Raw genomic sequence first — 17,952 nt, 5'->3', positions numbered from 1 at the left:
TCTGACATCACTGTTGCTAAGAGACCCTTCTGTATAGCCATCCTCATTGAGGTGGTGAAACTGAACACCAGCACAGAGTGGAAAAATGCACTGTTGTGTCTAATAGAGACCGCTTTGTCTAAAATCTACATAGGCCTACCACACCTTGGGAGATGGATCTATGTACCAGGAATTGGGTCTCTGGTTTGTGTGTATTTTCTCAGTTACAAAAAGTAGGCCTATTTGTCAATAGTAGATTACTGGGTAAAAATACAGGAAGTCTTCATACAGATGCATTTAACAAGTTCACCCTTCCACGGTAAACTGCTAGATACACTATTTAACACAATGAACATAGTTAAGAACATCTGTAAGATTAAAAGTAAATTGAGTTGCGGACTGAGGAAAGAAAATAGCCTTCCCACGTTTTCAATATCGTGCTTTACAGGTTTGAAAACGGCTTAACTGAAACATTTAGATGGGAGATGCAGTCTTACAGCAACGCCGACCTATACAGTCCCTTACATTTGAAAAGTGAGAAATACAAAGCATTTAACGCGGAAAAAGTGCACTTTGACACACACACACACACACACACACACACACACAAACCTGAACCTGATATTTGTAAAGTTATAGACATACTAAATGTTTTAGCCTGAAAAATACGCAGTGCTTATCAACAGATTATCAACTCTTATGTAAAATAAATATTACGAAAGCAGGACGCATTTTAACTAGAAGACCCAACCCACTGTTCAAGCAAAATAACGAGAATGAGAATGGAACTGGGTGTATGCACCACTTTTGTTAAATCGATGTTTTGATGTTTTTGGCCGAAAATGGAAAGGCTGGGGCTGCGCGGCACCCACTTCCTGAAACACCTGTCAGGCAGGTAGGCGCCCCGCCGCAGATCAACATGGACGCGCCGAGCCCGCATCTACAGCTCTGACTGGCTTGGTTTCATTTTGTAATTTGTATTTTGTATTCCTTCCCCACGTATATTACTACTTTATTAAAATATGGGGTGCCCTCAACATCCCAAAACCGTCTTGTTCCGCCTTCTGGTCCTCAGTTTTGGTGAGTTTATTCCAGTTTTCGTTTGTTTGTTGATTCCCGCTGTACACGAAGCTAATGACCTCGTACGGAAAAGTTTAGGTTGCGGCTTAATTTCTCATTTTTATTAGAAAAATCTGCTTATTTATCGATTTTAGTTTGCTAGGGATTATTAAGATGTGATATTTTACAAAATATTATGAGTGTCATGAGTATTCGTGGATGATGAGTATTCGCATTCGTTTGCGATCTATGGAAACGTGTTGGTAAATGTTAATGATTAGTTTAACATGTATATTATAAAATGTATTGAAAACGTTCCCTTAAGCCAGTTATTAATTGTTAAAACGCGACCGAAGTCGACCTTCGGCCAGACACTGACAGCGGCGTCTCCCGAGCTCAGTCTGGGTTTCTGTGTAACAGGACGCGGATCGCAGCCCTTTCCTGCTGGGCTCCAGGAAAACCTATTTCGTATGCGAATACACGTTAGTGTGCCTCGAAGTACATTAAACTTATTGTATGTCATTTTTTTTTCGAACAAATTCATTCTATCATATTCCCACCCTTATTTAAGTTTTCAATATGCAGACAGCCTGCTTTTCGTTTTAACAATGATAAACTGCTGTGAATTTATTTTATGAGTTGTGAGTTTATCACATATACTGAAAATCAGTTAATGATCAAGGAATACTTTTAAAACTCGGATACTGGGAACTTACTGAAAAATATATGCTGTACTTTTCTGTAGGATTTCAGCTCTTGGTCATTTATGTTAGGGTGGTATTTTTCAAAATATAATACGTGGTGTATGTGTTGGTTAAAAAACAGTGACTAAGGTATGATTAAAGGCATTATTACAAATTGGTTTTGGTTGGGTGTGTTACAAAGGTGACATTATCAGAAAGGAGAACAGAGTAAGAGCACAATACTTTTTTAAGAGTGTGATGAATGATGGCTCTTCATTGGATTGCATTCTTGTTCTGGTAATAATGTCCCAGCCCGCTGGCTATTTCTCAGATGGAACATTTTCCGTTCTTCTTTCCCTCTTCTCTGTGCTCCATCTCGTCACCCCTGCCCCCCCTTCTCCGGTTTCCTACCCCTAGCCGTGTGCCAGGTTCGTCCCATGCAGATCAGCTGCTCAGGTACCCTGCAGGCCATCCAAGGTGAGATCCTCACCCTCAGCTGCTCCTTCTACTCCACCAGCCCTGCCAGCAGCCGTACCTCTGTGGAATGGTCATACCGACCAAAGGGAGGTGGCGACACACTGTCGGTGAGTCTCTGTCCCCCCACGAGGGGAATTGAAACCAGACTGGATGCTGACTACTAAGCCATTAAGACGCAGAACTGTTGCTTAGAAAGCAATAGGTCAATTTGAGGTGACCGCTATGAATTTTGTTTTTGGTAACAGCTGTTTCGATGAAAGAATGTCATAGACGAATCGTTTGTGAGATTCAGTAGGTTACAGTGTTATGCTTGTGGCCAGAAGGTCGTCTGTTCAAATCCCATGGCCAGTATAGTGATTTAACTGTTGAGACCTTAAGAAAAACCTTTAACCCCAATTGTTCCTGGGACTGGTTGACTCTTTCTCAATTGAGTGTCATTTTGGATAAAAGTGTCTGCTTAAACAAACAAACAAAAACAAACAAGTAAATAATGAATGAATGAAATTAGAAACAGCAAGAATGGAATAAAATGAGTGATTCTCATTTTAAGACCTCTGAACGTAACTGCAAATCAACATCTCTGAACATGCAGCTGATCGAGATAATATTATTGTTGCTGAATAATTAAAGTTTTTTTTTTAACTTCTTGGAACTTCAAGTCATACAGCCAACCCAAAAATTTGTATGTATTATGTAGCGATATCATATCGATATTATATGGCGCATGCGCAATAATCACCAGGACTTCAGATCAAAGGCAAAGCATACTATACGGGCATTTATTTACGCCCTATATTTGGTAAGCAGATTAATAGTACAGCTAAAATATTAATGAGATGCATTTTGTGACACCCAAAATTTGGTAATCTTTATTAAATTTGGTTAGCGGAGCACACCACATCATGCTGTTTTGGTATACTACGTGTGGTATACTATGTTTGGTATACTTTAGTGCGATTTGCACTGAAGGGTCAGTGAAGAAAGGAACAGCTCAGCAGCCACAACATCTTTTAAAAGCGGAGATATTGAGGATAAACAAGGTAAAAAGACGTTGGTGGTGTGGCGGTACTTTTTGCAGTTTAAAGTCTGACGCATTTATTAAACATAAGGATACAGTGCCGAATTTACTAACTTTTGGGCGTCATAAAATGCCTCAATATTTTAGTCATACTATTAACCTGCTTAACAAATTGTGGCCGTAAATAAATGTCCGTATAGTACCGAAAAGCTGGCATTTGGGCAAATGTTTTGCCTGTCATCTGAAGCCCTGGTGATTATTGAGCATGCGCGATATAATATCGTTATGATATCGCCCAGTCCTAGTTTTATGCATATGAAGGGAAGATCAGAATGTTTGATGAATATACGAAACAGTTTCAGTGGTGTTATTAAATTTTTTGCAAGGTTGGGCCCATGATTGAAGTCCAGTTTCCAGCTCTGGTTATTACGACCTTTCTTCTGGGCTGGTTGTGTTCTTCTGCATCCTGTGGATGTGTATATATCAGCCTAGCCAGACAGTTTAGCTCCCTTCAGCGGGAAGTGTCTGAATGAAATTGAAAATCAGTTTAGTCTGCTTTTCAGGAAAGCCCCACGCTGACAGGTTTCTGGAGTGCTTCAGTGAAAACTGAAAAATTCTAGGTTGGGATTGGACTAATTATTTCAGTGGAATCTGATATACTACACGAAGGAGTTTAGTGGCTCCCTCTTGTGGTATAAGTAAGAAACTTTTGATTCTGCACCATGCTGTAATATTATACGTAGCTTAAGCAATCTGATAATCAGTACTTTTGATGGTGACCATGTAAGACTTCTTAACATTCTACCAGACATCCTCCGATCTTTACCAGTCTGTGGTGATGTGACATAAAAGGTTTGTAGAGTCATGAACGTCCTGGAAAAATCATGGGATTAAGTAATCACGTATTCTAGACCTGGAAAAGTTATGGACAATAAAGTCTTAGAAACATCATAGGATTTTTGAAAACATTTGCAGTATCACCCAGACTTTCACAAGCAGTGTCATGGTTATACTGTCATGTGTATGGGAGGCCGTTGAGGGGGAAAATGAGAGAAAATGTCTCAACACAGCATATTTTACCCTCTAGACACTATTTTTTTCCACCTCTGTACGTCTCAACGCTGTCTTTTCCTATGGAGTTCCTTTAGGTGGCATTAAAATACACATTTAAAAACCTGTGGTGACAAGTTTTAAATGACATGGTATAAAAACTACAATCCAGTTGTTACTAGTCATAATTTTAATTTTGGATATTCTAAATTACATTATGGATATCTAAAATGGTGGTATCCTTTCGGATATCTGAAATTAAAATGATTAATTACAGATATCTGCGATACATACCCAGTCTAGTGATTAAATGTTAAAATGGCTTGCCATAGCACTTCGCATATAAACACTTAATGTGCTACGTGTGGAAAAGAATGCTCTGCTATGAGTACAGGCTAGCCGAGTAATTTAGATGTAGAATTTGTAAGATTCAACTTCAAGTATCAGAGTGTAAAAATAAAGACGTGTGTGTGTGTGTGTTTTAGAGAGGGAGAGAGACGGTGCCATTCAAATGGTTACTGGAAGGAGCATATTGAATATAAAAAAACACTTACACAAACGGTGTAAAGTCATCTAGCTTATAATTCCACACAGGTGCTAACAGTTGGTACACACCCAAGGGCCGTCCTTCCTACATGTTTACATGCAAAGTGCTTTCTGGCATTGTTCATCCCGTTATTATTATTATAAGAAGAAGAAGATGTTAACTTTACACATTCTATAACATGTTGAATATACTTCAAGTTAACATTGCTTCGTTCTTTTGGGACGCCTATATCAAGTTTGTCGCGTTAGGGTAATTATAATGTTACACATAAGTTATTTGTCTTTTAGCACAAAGTTTTACATCTCAGTAGTTATTGTTTATCGTTATTGCAAATGTGAGGAATAAATTAATGAGTGTCTATCTGGTGACCAGGTTAAGAAAATTTACTAAGCAACTTTTTAAATAGTGTGTATCTGAACAAGAGAGAGAAGCAGCATGCATGTCTGTAAAATTATATGCAATGGAAGGTAGATCCATATCCAAAGGATGAATGCAAGATGGAAACAGCTGGTTCCTCTACACAAGCTGGATGTTTGTAATGGTGCCATATGATGATGTTTGCATCGTAACTCCGAACACTCTTCCTGCATGGGTTGAACGAAAAAATATTTCTTTCAACTGATTCTTGGAAATTCATCTTGAAGAAGTCATGAAACAGTCGTGGAAATTTGTTGATCGAAAAAGTGTATGAACCCTGGACATATCTATATATCATGATTCTTATCACACCATAGAGGTATGGGCTGCATCTGTCTGAATATTTTTTTTTCCAACCACTCATCCAATACGGGGCTGCAAAGAGCTTTGGACTTAATCCAGGAAGCATAGAGCACAAAGCAGGACGACACTCTGTATGAGGTGCCAACCTCACTGATGTGAGGCACCAGTGTTACCTACTGAGTCACTACTCCATCGCTCTCTATACACAGCTTACCACTGTGTGACCTTCACATCCCAACACATTCAGTACATTTCTTTCAATCTGAGGAACTTCGGTCCGCAGATGATAATTTTGGGAAGGAAGTTGTAAAAGCCTGACGAACAAAAGCAGAATTCGGGTGGGGCAGGGGGGGGGTATTACAGAAGAGGCGTCCCCGCTAAGCTTATTACGTGCAGTATTACCTTCAGCTTTCTTGAACATCTGGGAGGTGATGAGGATGTGGAACAATTTTGTAGTAAAATCATTTGTTTGTAGGTGTTATAATTAAGTCAGTTTCATATTTCTTGCAGTTGAAATGAGTTTAAAAGCCTGGAGTATGCCCTTTTGGTTCTGCAAAATTGATGTGATGGTACTTTTTCCAGTAATCAGATTATTGGCTCTGTTTTCATTTAGATATATAGTGTTAATAATCATCATTTCTTTATTGATGACGATGATGATGTTTGTTATTACTGTTATTGTTGTTATAAGGAGAAGTAGTTGCTCAAGAGGTGGGTTCCCCATCCTGGGTTATTTCCTGCCTTGTTCCTGTAGTTTTTGGGATAGCCTCCAAACCCATGACTCTGCACAGAACTAGAGGCTATAGAAGGTGGATGGAGTTATGGATGGTTAGATGGATATTGCTCAAAATTGTGACAGAAAATCACAATGTCAATTCTGAGTGGGGGAAAAAAAAATCTTTTAACCCAGACTTGTGCAGCAGATTTTGTTCAGTTATGAACAAATTCCATTATCTCTGCGGCTTTGAACCTGCGGCCTGATAATTAGTTACACCAATAAATAATTCAGTCTTGTTTTTTTCTTTTACGTTAACAATGTAAAAGGAATGTGGAACAATGAGAATACCTAAATATTTCTGCCATTGTTACGTGTCTCTTCCTCTTCCCAGGTGTTTCACTTCATTTCCCAGCCATACCTACCCAAAGAGGGCAGCTTCATGGGCCGCATAAAGTGGCCGGGGAACCTCGCCAGAGGCGACGCCTCCCTCCTGCTCCTTAATGCTTCCCTTAGCGACAACGGTACCTACACCTGTGCCGTGAGGAACCCCCCCGGCGATGTCCACGGATCCCCGTGCCAGACTGAGCTCACAGTCACTCCTAGAGGTATATTTGGGTTCATGATCATGTATGTAAATTTGTGTATTGAGAATGATTTTGTTGTGAGCTGGCCAGTGGCGGCTCCGCCGGGTTAGAACCCCCGCGCCCGTGATCAGAAGGTTGCTAGTTCAAATCCCAGGGCTGGCAGACTGATGCCATTGTTAGGTCCCAGAGCAAGGCCCTTAATCCCCAGCTCCAGGAACGCTGCATGCTAACTGACCCTGCAGTGTGACCCCCCCCAAGCTAACTGACCTTGCCATGTGACCCCCCCCAAGCTAACTGACACTTATATGTGTGTCTTGTGGAGAGTATGATGGGATAGAAGAAAAAACTTTAGTAACGTACCACTAATCTATATATTTTTTCTGTTGTATGTGTGTGGCACGGTATTCTTCCTTGTCTGTCTTGGGTCTTTATAGACATTTTCTCCCCCCCCCACTCTACCAGGGACGAGCGTACGCTTCTCGGACATGGCAGTCTTGATGGCGTTCATCCTGATACCCTCAGCCATCATCACGTTGGTGTTGCTGGGTTCAATTTGCTGCTCCCAGCACAAGAAGACTACAGTCAGGCGTTCACCCATCGAAGTCACTGATGTGTAAGGACATGTGCTTTGAGACGTCGGGGGAGATGTGGATATTTTGGGGGAGAGGCAGGGTCTCGACTGCTCGACTGTAATTAACAATCATATGAGCCCCAGTGGTTCTCCTGGTTTAGTACATTTAAGCTAAAGAGCCAAATGATTATTTTGCATGTGAATTCAGCTCTCCTACCCGATGTATCCTGAGGGTGCCAATTAAATCTCCCTATTCCATTCTCCAATTCTCATACCTTGAGGATCTGTCTTCTGTCCTGAAGATCGAGTTTGTCATGCTTACCGAGTTGTGAAGCGGTGCTGGGTGTAGGTTGGATTTCCTGGTGCTACCAGCAGTGGACTGACACTTGCCATTTGTTCTCCATTTGTGCCTGCTTAGAGAAACTGAGTTATTGTATTAATTTCTGCAGAGAGGAGTTTGGCTACAGCAGGCACAAAATGAAAAATGGCCCCTTCCCTTGTTGTGAGCTGTACTTGCAGGTATTGCTATTTAAACTATGTAATATTTTTTGATTCCTTTACTAAACTTCCTTTAGATACAAAATATCAACAAGACAATCCTGATATATTTTCAGAAGTTCTCTTTTCAGTATTTACTGAGGTGTTTCATTTTGGGTTCCTATTTTTATATATACAGGTCCTTCTCAAAAAATTAGCATATTGTGATAAAGTTCATTATTTTCTGTAATGGACTGATAAACATTAGACTTTCATATATGTTAGATTCATTACACACAACTGAAGTAGTTCAAGCCTTTTATTGTTTTAATATTGATGATTTTGGCATACAGCTCATGAAAATCCAAAATTCCTATCTCAAAAAATTAGCATATCATGAAAAGGTTCTCTAAACGAGCTATTAACCTAATCATCTGAATCAACTAATTAACTCTAAACACCTGCAAAAGATTCCTGAGGCTTTTAAAAACTCCCAGCCTGGTTCATTACTCAAAACCGCAATCATGGGTAAGACTGTCGACCTGACTGCTGTCCAGAAGGCCATCATTGACACCGTCAAGCAAGAGGGCAAGACACAGAAAGAAATTTCTGAACGAATAGGCTGTTCCCAGAGTGCTGTATCAAGGCACCTCAGTGGGAAGTCTGTGGGAAGGGAAAAGTGTGTCAGAAAACGCTGCACAACGAGAAGAGGTGACCGGACCCTGAGGAAGATTGTGGAGAAGGACCGATTCCAGACCTTGGGGGACCTGCGGAAGCAGTGGACTGAGTCTGGAGTAGAAACCTCCAGAGCCACCGTGTACAGGCGTGTGCAGGAAATGGGCTACAGGTGCCGCATTCCCCAGGTCAAGCCACTTTTGAACCAGAAACAGCGGCAGAAGCGCCTGACCTGGGCTACAGAGAAGCAGCACTGGACTGTTGCTCAGTGGTCCAAAGTACTTTTTTCGGATGAAAGCAAATTTTGCATGTCATTCGGAAATCAAGGTGCCAGAGTCTGGAAGAAGACTGGGGAGAGGGAAATGCCAAAATGCCTGAAGTCCAGTGTCAAGTACCCACAGTCAGTGATGGTCTGGGGTGCCATGTCAGCTGCTGGTGTTGGTCCACTGTGTTTTATCAAGGGCAGGGTCAATGCAGCTAGCTATCAGGAGATTTTGGAGCACTTCATGCTTCCATCTGCTGAAAAGCTTTATGGAGATGAAGATTTCATTTTTCAGCATGACCTGGCACCTGCTCACAGTGCCAAAACCACTGGTAAATGGTTTACTGACCATGGTATTACTGTGCTCAATTGGCCTGCCAACTCTCCTGACCTGAACCCCATAGAGAATCTGTGGGATATTGTGAAGAGAAAGTTGAGAGACGCAAGACCCAACACTCTGGATGAGCTTAAGGCCGCTATCGAAGCATCCTGGGCCTCCGTAACACCTCAGCAGTGCCACAGGCTGATTGCCTCCATGCCACGCCGCATTGAAGCAGTCATTTCTGCAAAAGGATTCCCGACCAAGTATTGAGTGCATAACTGAACATAATTATTTGAAGGTTGACTTTTTTTTTGTATTAAAAACACTTTCCTTTTATTGGTCGGATGAAATATGCTAATTTTTTGAGATAGGAATTTTGGGTTTTCATGAGCTGTATGCCAAAATCATCAATATTAAAACAATAAAACTACTTGAACTACTTCAGTTGTGTGTAATGAATCTAACATATATGAAAGTCTAATGTTTATCAGTCCATTACAGAAAATAATTAACTTTATCGCAATATGCTAATTTTTTGAGAAGGACCTGTATATATAATTTTTTGTCTCTGGGTTTTGAACATGAAACTTTCTGGCCAATAAACCACTCGCATACATCTAGCCATTACTAATCCATTAAATCTAATGAGTTTTCATTGGTTCCTCTCAACCTCTTTTTCTTTTTCCCTTCCAGGAATCAGTCAATGATGAGGAATTCTGTCCATGCACAGAGAAGCATGAAAAAGGAGCCATTGCTGAATCTCAGTGCTAATAGCTGTCGTCGCTGGGAAGGTGCACGTCCCTCAGTTTGAAAAGAGAACTGAGACTAGAGCGTGGCTCTATGCTAAAATTGCTAAGTCAGTCTTAATTCCTGCTGATACTTAAAATGCCTGTTCTTGTTTCCATGTTTCTATGGCTACGAGGTTGAAGCTTGATGACTAAACTTGATGCTGTAATCTCAGGGAGCCTCAGACAGTCCACGTAATTGCTCCTTCCCAGCTCTTGGTAAGCTCCCAGCTGAGGGAGCAAAAATGCGGACTGTCCGGTAACGAGCATGGAGGGAGCAAAAACATGGACCATCTGCAGGTCTCTGTAGACCAGGTTGAGAAACACTGCTGTAACCAAAAGGGGTTTGCCTTTGAGTTACCTATCTCCTTTACTTTTTCAGGAGAACCTATGTATATACAAACAAGCCAAACATAAACAGTGACCCTGTATAGCACAAAGCATTAGTTGTATTGATTGTACTATTTTGTTGTAAGATCAGTCTGTTCATTTTGATTTTGGCAATTTTGCAGTTATTTATTTTATGATTTTTGCACACTGTCACTCAGAGACGTGCCATTAATAGCCTCGATGTACATTATGCACTTCTGTTTCAGTACATGTGGATTTCTGCAGGTTAACTTAAGATTTGTACAAACCTGGCGATAAACTACTTTCTGCTGTGATGTTTCTGGTGCACAGGGGCTGATACTGGAAGCGTGTGATTGTGGTTCTTTAGTGTTTTATCATGTTCTCATCATTGCTGATCTTGTACTCGCTGATGTTCTCTGTGCTTCATGACCAGTGTTGCAGGCATCTCCTGGCTTCAGTATCCAGCATATATGTAACTTTCAGTGGTTTTTCACCTTATAGTGCATCTCTAGAAACTTTTAGATCCTGCTCATATGAACTGTTGCGTCAAAAATTATCCTAATTAAAATTATTAAATTATAATTATTATATCATTAACATGGAATATTGTGTCTGTCAGCTGCTTGTTCCAGAAAAGAGAAGCGGCTGTCAATTTCCTTTTTTGTTTAGTATTTGACTGCACTGATATTGATGCATATATATTATTTAAAAAGTTAAAGTGCAATAAGCTGAGTTAAGTCTTGTTAAAGTAAATGATCAGCATTGAACAATCTGAGGTTGAACATGAATGAGTTAATGATCATGAGTGACTGCATGGGAAGTTTTTTATCTAGATGTTTTGCCACTTTGGGCTCTGTGGCCCTAGTGGTTTTGACAGCATAGCGAAAAGTTTGGTTTGTGCTGCTCAACTGCCACAAAAAACAGTTACTTTGAATCTAAGCAGGGTGTGAGATGAGGTGGGGGATGCACGCACATGGATGATGGGAAACAAATACTTCCGTCTGGTTCTTATAAGTCTCATTACCTTGTGTCTGAGCTGAAGCTTGATGAAAGACCACGTGAAGGGCCCTTTGTTGGTGTAGTCCGCTAGCACAGGTAAGTTTTACACTAAGATACCTAATAATCAATGATCAGTTCTTCATTATTGCTTGCCTAAAGGGTGCATAGCGCTGTGTTTTTTTCTATGGAACTCAAGTGTGCTTCGTGTTGAATATAATTGTCTTGTAGTGTGATAGCTGTGAAGAACACAGAGTGAACTATGAGTAATGAACATTTTATCTTCTCCGTAGCATCTGGATTTTTATTTCTGTGTGTATTTTCTATTCCTGCGGAAGTAGGTGGGTTTTTCCCTTTTGTTCTCAAGCATTGTGAAACCCAGTTATGTCTAGGCATGGTAAGCTCTGACTGTCCATGATAAGTGATGTGAGAAGCAAAATATGGCGCGAGTAGCATAGACCATGGGTGCACAAATAATGTATGGGCTCAAATTTCAATGCTTAACGGCTTTATTTGTTAAAAAAAAATGTTAACAATTACCTGGGGAGTGCATGGAGATGCCCTTTAATTCCGGAGTTCTGATGACACTCTTGAATCGTGTTGAACGTTTTCCTTGCAGACCCTGTCATTCACTAAACCCACTGAACACACTCAACTTTTGCAGCCGCCTGCAGTTTTGTATGCAGGTTTCAGCTGAAAGTTGGTGTGAAACGCAGGGTGAGTGGCAGGTCCGTGGCAGTGAGGCGTTAAACTGTACTTGTTGAAGTGGTGTGACTTGCTTTGCACATTAATATATTTTTTCTCTCATTTAGCTAGCCAACGAACATTACTTTAACCGTAATCACTGTACTTGTATATGGTTAAAATGGCACACACAAGATGCAGGCTAATAAATGTGTTTTTATATTGTCTGTTTTTCGTTGGTGACAGATTTTTGACGAATGCAGCACCTTGCCTGGATAGTTGTGATATTTTGGGGTGAGAATCATATATAACATGGAAAGGTGAAAGAAAAAACCATCAAAGTCACTTTTTGACTGCTGTGCTTAATAAATACCTGCTTATTTTATTTACCAGAAACAATTCACGGTTTTATTATTTCACTTGTGGATATACATTGAATAATTAAAATTAAATATTATGGCTAAATTTTGTTTGTTGTAATTCAGCGCTCCCAACCTTCAGACTCCTGAGCAGTATTCCATAGGGCTGCAGAATTCTGGGGGGTTCGTGGCAGGATTTCCAAAAACAAACTATATGTTTTTAAATTTTTTATGACTCCTGCATGTTTTGTTTGCATCTCAGAAAACAGGAAATAACTAAACTTGTGATCTGCTGGCAGCACCCCCGCCCCCCCAGCCCCCCCCCCCCCCCCCGGCATACACCGGTCTGCGGATCTTAAAGTTGGGAAACCCAAGCCTAAAGAATTACGATAATCACAATAGTAACATATTTCCAAAGGCTTTATAAAGATTGATAAAGAAAATCATACTTACCACTTCCAAGTTGATCACAATGCAATCAAGCAATTTAATTTTATACAGTTTTGATTGAATGCATTCGAACATCACTTAAGGCCTAGTTATAATGATGCATATTTTAATAGTTTTTGTTTGGGTTGACTTGTAAGGCTTAAATGAAATACACACACACACACACACACACACACACACACACACACACACACACACACATATATATAATATATATATGCCAGGCCATGTTTCATTGAGACTGTATGTCTGCCTCATGTCCTCCACAGTTTGCCACGCGCACTGCTGCATGTACACCGATCTCAGGAAAGAGGCATCGGAGGGCTCTGATGTTCACCTTCCCTGCAATTTCTCCTCGTGTCCACAGACCCTGGATCACAGACTCAGCGTTGAATGGGAATTCAATAACACCGTGGTAGTCATGTTCTTATACGTTAGCATGACACGTTACAGTAATACATGTAATTGTCACCAGTTGATTGACAAACGGTGACACACCTCTGCAGTGTTTAATTTAGTTACATGGTGTGGTATAAGGGGATTATACATTGAAATGAATATCATAAATTGTTAGTAAAGTTTTCTTGACTTTTAGCATTAGCATGATTTGGCAAAATATACTACAGTATTATTTGGCTACAACAAAGAGCTAAAGTATCTGTTGCTTCTCGCTTCTCGTACATGTCAGATTGCGTACATGAAATTGACCATTGTGATTATTTGGTGAGACGGAGTGTTTTTCCTGTGACATTGTGTGTTCGATGGTTTTTCAGTTTAAAGACTATAAGAACTGTAGTAGTGCATTTGAGAAGTTTTCCTCTTAAGCACAGCGATTGGCATTCTCGTGTTTCATTGCTGGGAGCAGGTGCTCGTCTTCTTCTACGCCAACATCACGGTCATCGCGTGGCCCACGCTGACATTCACGGGTGACATTGGCGCAGGTGACTTCTCTATCGTCATGCACTCTGTGACCTGCAACCAGAGTGGCACCTACTTATGTCGCAGTCGGTCTCCTGACAGCCCTTTGATCTACAAGAGCTCCACTCAGCTGATTGTCACTTACAACCCTGCAGGTATGGCTGTTTGGTATCTTGGCTCCGGTAATTTGCTACTTAGAAATATGCCATTGCTTACGGATGCTGTCCTGATATGTTTTGCAGGAAATTCAAGCCCCCCAGATGAAAATCAGGAGAGAACAAGTATGAATATATTGACCTTTGTTATTTATTAACAGTTTATCAATTAGCATTGGGTAATTAGCATTGCAGCTGCGATGGGTTAGCGCTGCGTCCTGGGTTATTTCCCGCCTTGTGCCCGTTGTTTCCAGGAGAGAATGCAGACCCGTGAGACTTTGCATAGGACAGGTAGGTATGGAAAATGAATGAATGAATATGTTAATGAATGAATGAATAATCCGTATTGCTATAATAATGTAATGATGTAAGAATGGTTCATGAGTTAGATATTCAAGTCTTAGGATGAAAGTGAATAATCTCTCCGGTGTGTGGTGGGTCTGCCCCGGAGTCTCCTCCCAGTTGGCCACGCCCCAAACACCTCCCCAGGGAGCTGCCGCTCCAAGACTCTCCACCTTATTATGGTGGAGGGGTTTGTGTGCCTCTGTGATCCTAGGAGCTATGTTAGGCAAACGTAAGGCAAACTGGTCCAATTCAGAAAACCCACCATAATGAGTAATATTATAGACCATGCTACCCCACCTGGATTAGGGAGACTGGGGCCTCGCCCTGGAGCCAGGCCTGGGGAGGGGGGCTTCAGGCCGAGCATCTGGGGGCTGGGCCTCCAGCCATGGGGCCTGGCTGGGCATAGCCCCAAGGAATAAGATAGGACCACCCACCACCTGCAGGGGGAGCCGTGGGGGTCGGCTGCAATGTGGATCGGGTGGCAGTCGTTGGCTGGGGCCTCGATGGACCGATTGTTGGCTACCAAAATTGCCTCTTGTTATATTTTATGTAAATATGCTTAAAAGATATATAACATGCATTTATATATTTTTTTTCCTCCCAGTAAGTCCTGACAGGGGCCCCATGCTGCGAAAGGCTTTGGAACTGTCCTGGATGGTGGGGCCAGTGCTTTTGATTGCTTTGGCAGTACTGGGAGTGTTGGTGCTATGGAGGAAGAGACTTTTCCGGTGGACTGCACAACGGTGAGAATGTTACAGTCAATCAGGTGTACCCTGCTGACAGAGTGCTGGCCAGGCAGACTAACCAGCAAGCGTCCTAGCAGATAAGGCGACAGCTGTAGAACACCCTGGGCTCTAGCTGTGGTCATAATTCAGCTTCTTCCTGGCTAAATATAGCGTTTGCGAAAGATTCCTCTGTAAAGACAGGAACTGAAAGTGTCTCCTGTGTGGTGCCTTCAGCTTGGTTCCGGGAAAGAGCGCCCCCAGTGGAGAGACATGTCCTCCACACCAAAACCAGGTATGCGCTGTGCTTCTCGCCATAGAAAGTCAGTTTTTTATTTGCTAGTCTCTAGCCTAAACGGTACCCTGTTCTGTTTATCTCTGTCTGTCAAAGGACATCTATGTCCTTTGCAGGGCCCCAACTCCCCATGTCTCCCAAGAAGAGAACATCTACATGGCTATGGTGAGTCTCTGATCAGTGCCCATTTCTCCCATTTAATTTCCTGTGGGAATTCCAGAATCAATATGTAACGTTCTGTTGCCTCAATCTATGTCCCTCCCCCCTGCCCCCACACCTCCCTTGAAGCACCCTGTCCTTGGAGACCTGGCCACCACAGCCCACTGCAACAGGAAGATGTTTCCCTCAGTCTGATAAAGCTACTCCGCCTTTTAAAAAATCCAATGGTGTACAATCAAAACAACACATAGCTGCACAGAAAACTGCTACTCTTCCCTCAGCGGGATTTTGGCCCTCGCACAACAGGAATGCAAAGTGTCCTTTTTGTACACATGCATCTAATATGAAAAAGACTATGGAAGTCCAGAAATGCAAAAGAAATGAACAAATAAGGAAACGCAACAAGAAATCAGAAAACTTCAGAAGACATAATGCCAAATCAGGGAATGCAATGACAAAGCAGAAAACAAAATGACAGATCCGGAAACGCAATGACAAATCAGAAAACAAAATGACAAATCCAGAAACACTATGACAAACTGGAAATCACAATGCCAAATCAGGCAACACAATGACAACCAATTAAACCATATTAAACCAAGAGTGATTCACGGTTACATTTCACTGCATGTTGCACGTGTATCTTGAAAAACACAACAGCAAACCAGAAAACACAGCTTGGTGTTCAAAGAGTGCCTGGGCCATGAGATTGGATACTGTAAGTACCCCACCTTTTCCAGTTTCAGTTAATGTTATAGTGTTTCTGATTTGTCAGTTTGTTCTGTAATTCAGGGCTTCTGCACATTTATCCCCTTACCTTTTTATTAACAAGCACCATGTAGAAATGGGGAGCTCATACTTTTTTTGCTGCCTGAATTTTACACAAGTATCTCACTTCCTACCAGAAAGCCGCAGCTGCAAGGTCTTAAAGGACCATCAATGAATTCTGTGCTATTTTTGCCTATAGTCAGTATTTCTCTCTTGCTGTATTGATAATCTTTACTCTCGTGGCCTAAGAACCACTTTCTTTCTATGCACTCTTATATACCCAAAAGGAGCACACGACTCAAATGTCTGTCTGTTGCATTGTGAATTTAAGTAGTTTAATTAGTGCTGTTTCATAAGTATTAATTTACCCAGAACATATTTTGTAGGGTAAAAGATATATGCAATTTTTAAATAATGCCATGTTTTAATATATTCTTATTAAAACTGTTGCTTCATCTTGTAAATCATTACAACCAGCGTGAAAGTTCATCAGAAACCCCGTAAAGTACACTTGCCTCTATCACTGGAATTCTGTCACTATTCATCACATGATGTCATGCAGTGGCTGATTCCAGGGTAATATCTCACCATGTTTCTTTGTACATATTTAAGATTTTATTGTAAATTACAGCAATATACTGAATATAAATTATATATATCCCCATGCAATAGTATTTAAAATATGCAGTTTACATCATTTATAATTTGTGCGAGTACATTATAAGCCTTCCCCCTTGGTGATTAATGCTTTTTTATGGGTCCTTTTGCACAGACAAGCACACACATGATGTAAACCCACAAAGCTTTCTGTCATCACTGACTCATATTCACTTAACTGCTCAGTGCTGACATTTTTTCCCAAGCAGGCAAGTGAATGGATTAAACATCTCATGTAAAGCATCTCTTCAAATTTCCGATCCAAAAAAAAAAAAAATCTATATTTTTTGTCTTATTTGCTCTGGAGAAGCAGGACTCAACAGACAGAATAACAGCTCAAGTTGTTTTGTCCAACGCAACGATCTCTTTAACATATTAAATATGACGACAACTCATTGCATGAAGAAGCAAGGAGGGTCCTGTACATAGGATATGCGATTTCTGGAAAGGAGATGAAAGAGGGGGTGGGACCAAACAACGAGGGTACGGACTCAAACTCAAACCTCTCCACCTCCGTTGGACACTCACAACCACAAAATCAATTCTATCCTCGGCTACAGTCACTGCCAGCCATAATATAGCACTGAAATAAGACAATTTTCCTATTGTTTGTCACTTCAATAAAAGCAAGTACAGCCGCGTTTATATATACGACACAAAAGATTTTTATATACATCATGGTTTCTTCGTTCCAAGCGCGAAACAAATCGCGGAAGTCAGCTGTCAACTTAATCTTTATAGCAATGGTGATTTTTGCCATGGGTAAGTACGAAACAAGCGCTATCCCTAAACTGTGTCGGTAAATACGGGGAAAACCACGCCATAGTCGCTAGGTGCTTTGGTATGGTATTTGAATGTATCGGATACTGTTTTTGACAAAATATATGTATGTACGTAAGATATGTTCAATAGGGCACGTTTCATTATTTTAGCATGCAGATGCGGATGTTTGTGTGTGATTCATTATATATATTTATATATGAATGATGTTTTTTGAGTGATGCTTAGGTGTGTTTGTGCTTACGAGGGAGGGGATTCTCTATGGGCCCGCTTGCCTATTACATTTACTCCAAGTCCATCTCTTCCTTTTCAACACGGGATTTACAGTTTCATATGAATCAAGCTCGCATTCAACAAAACAAATGACAAGCAATAATTTTGCAGCA

The 17,952-nt window shown here is 41.0% G+C and overlaps 3 protein-coding genes across 11 annotated transcripts in view; 2 read left to right on the top strand and 1 right to left on the bottom strand.

Annotated features, from left to right (window-relative positions):
- LOC111854957 (T-cell surface glycoprotein CD3 epsilon chain-like) overlaps positions 1-17,952 on the bottom strand; it is a 67,878-nt gene that overhangs the window by 19,528 nt on the left and 30,398 nt on the right. Inside the window, exon 1 of one of the 3 annotated variants that reach the window (XM_072701248.1) lies at positions 7,729-7,869. The exons of the other annotated variants lie outside the window; for them this stretch is intronic. The gene's annotated coding sequence lies outside the window, so the exon portion shown is untranslated. Of the gene's footprint in view, positions 1-7,728; positions 7,870-17,952 lie in introns of those variants that run through there. 3 annotated transcript variants of the gene reach the window in all.
- mpzl3 (myelin protein zero-like 3) lies at positions 739-12,423 on the top strand. Of its 3 annotated transcripts, XR_002840786.2 has the most exons (7): positions 881-1,059; positions 2,139-2,305; positions 6,643-6,856; positions 7,298-7,448; positions 7,856-7,925; positions 9,836-11,991; positions 12,205-12,423. XR_002840786.2 is itself a non-coding variant. In XM_023833490.2 (6 exons), the coding sequence occupies exons 2-6, from the start codon at positions 2,159-2,161 to the stop codon at positions 9,911-9,913; spliced, it is 660 nt and encodes a 219-aa protein (XP_023689258.1). In that variant the 5' UTR covers positions 739-874; positions 2,139-2,158; the 3' UTR covers positions 9,914-12,423. The 3 variants fall into 3 exon arrangements, 2 of the variants coding, with proteins under 2 accessions (XP_023689258.1, XP_072557346.1); XM_023833490.2 differs by lacking the exon at positions 881-1,059 and adding an exon at positions 739-874 and having other exon boundaries at positions 9,836-12,423; XM_072701245.1 differs by having other exon boundaries at positions 9,836-12,423.
- scn2b (sodium channel, voltage-gated, type II, beta) overlaps positions 12,161-17,952 on the top strand; it is a 28,461-nt gene continuing 22,669 nt past the window's right edge. For 2 of the 5 annotated variants that reach the window (XM_072701242.1, XM_072701243.1), the window contains exons 1-2: positions 15,231-15,367; positions 15,491-17,548. In XM_072701242.1, coding sequence (XP_072557343.1) covers positions 17,464-17,548 — 85 coding nt within the window. In that variant the 5' untranslated portion in view covers positions 15,231-15,367; positions 15,491-17,463. Of the gene's footprint in view, positions 12,279-12,660; positions 13,183-13,632; positions 13,841-13,927; positions 13,967-14,789; positions 14,929-15,144; positions 15,203-15,230; positions 15,368-15,490; positions 17,549-17,952 lie in introns of those variants that run through there. The other 3 variants (XM_072701240.1, XM_072701241.1, XM_023833484.2) reach the window with 3 other exon arrangements.

This window comes from Paramormyrops kingsleyae, chromosome 17 (genome assembly GCF_048594095.1).
Source record: "Paramormyrops kingsleyae isolate MSU_618 chromosome 17, PKINGS_0.4, whole genome shotgun sequence".
NCBI lineage: Eukaryota > Metazoa > Chordata > Actinopteri > Osteoglossiformes > Mormyridae > Paramormyrops > Paramormyrops kingsleyae.
The sequence above is the reverse complement of the archived record's forward strand: the minus strand, read 5'-3'. Positions and strand labels throughout refer to the sequence as shown.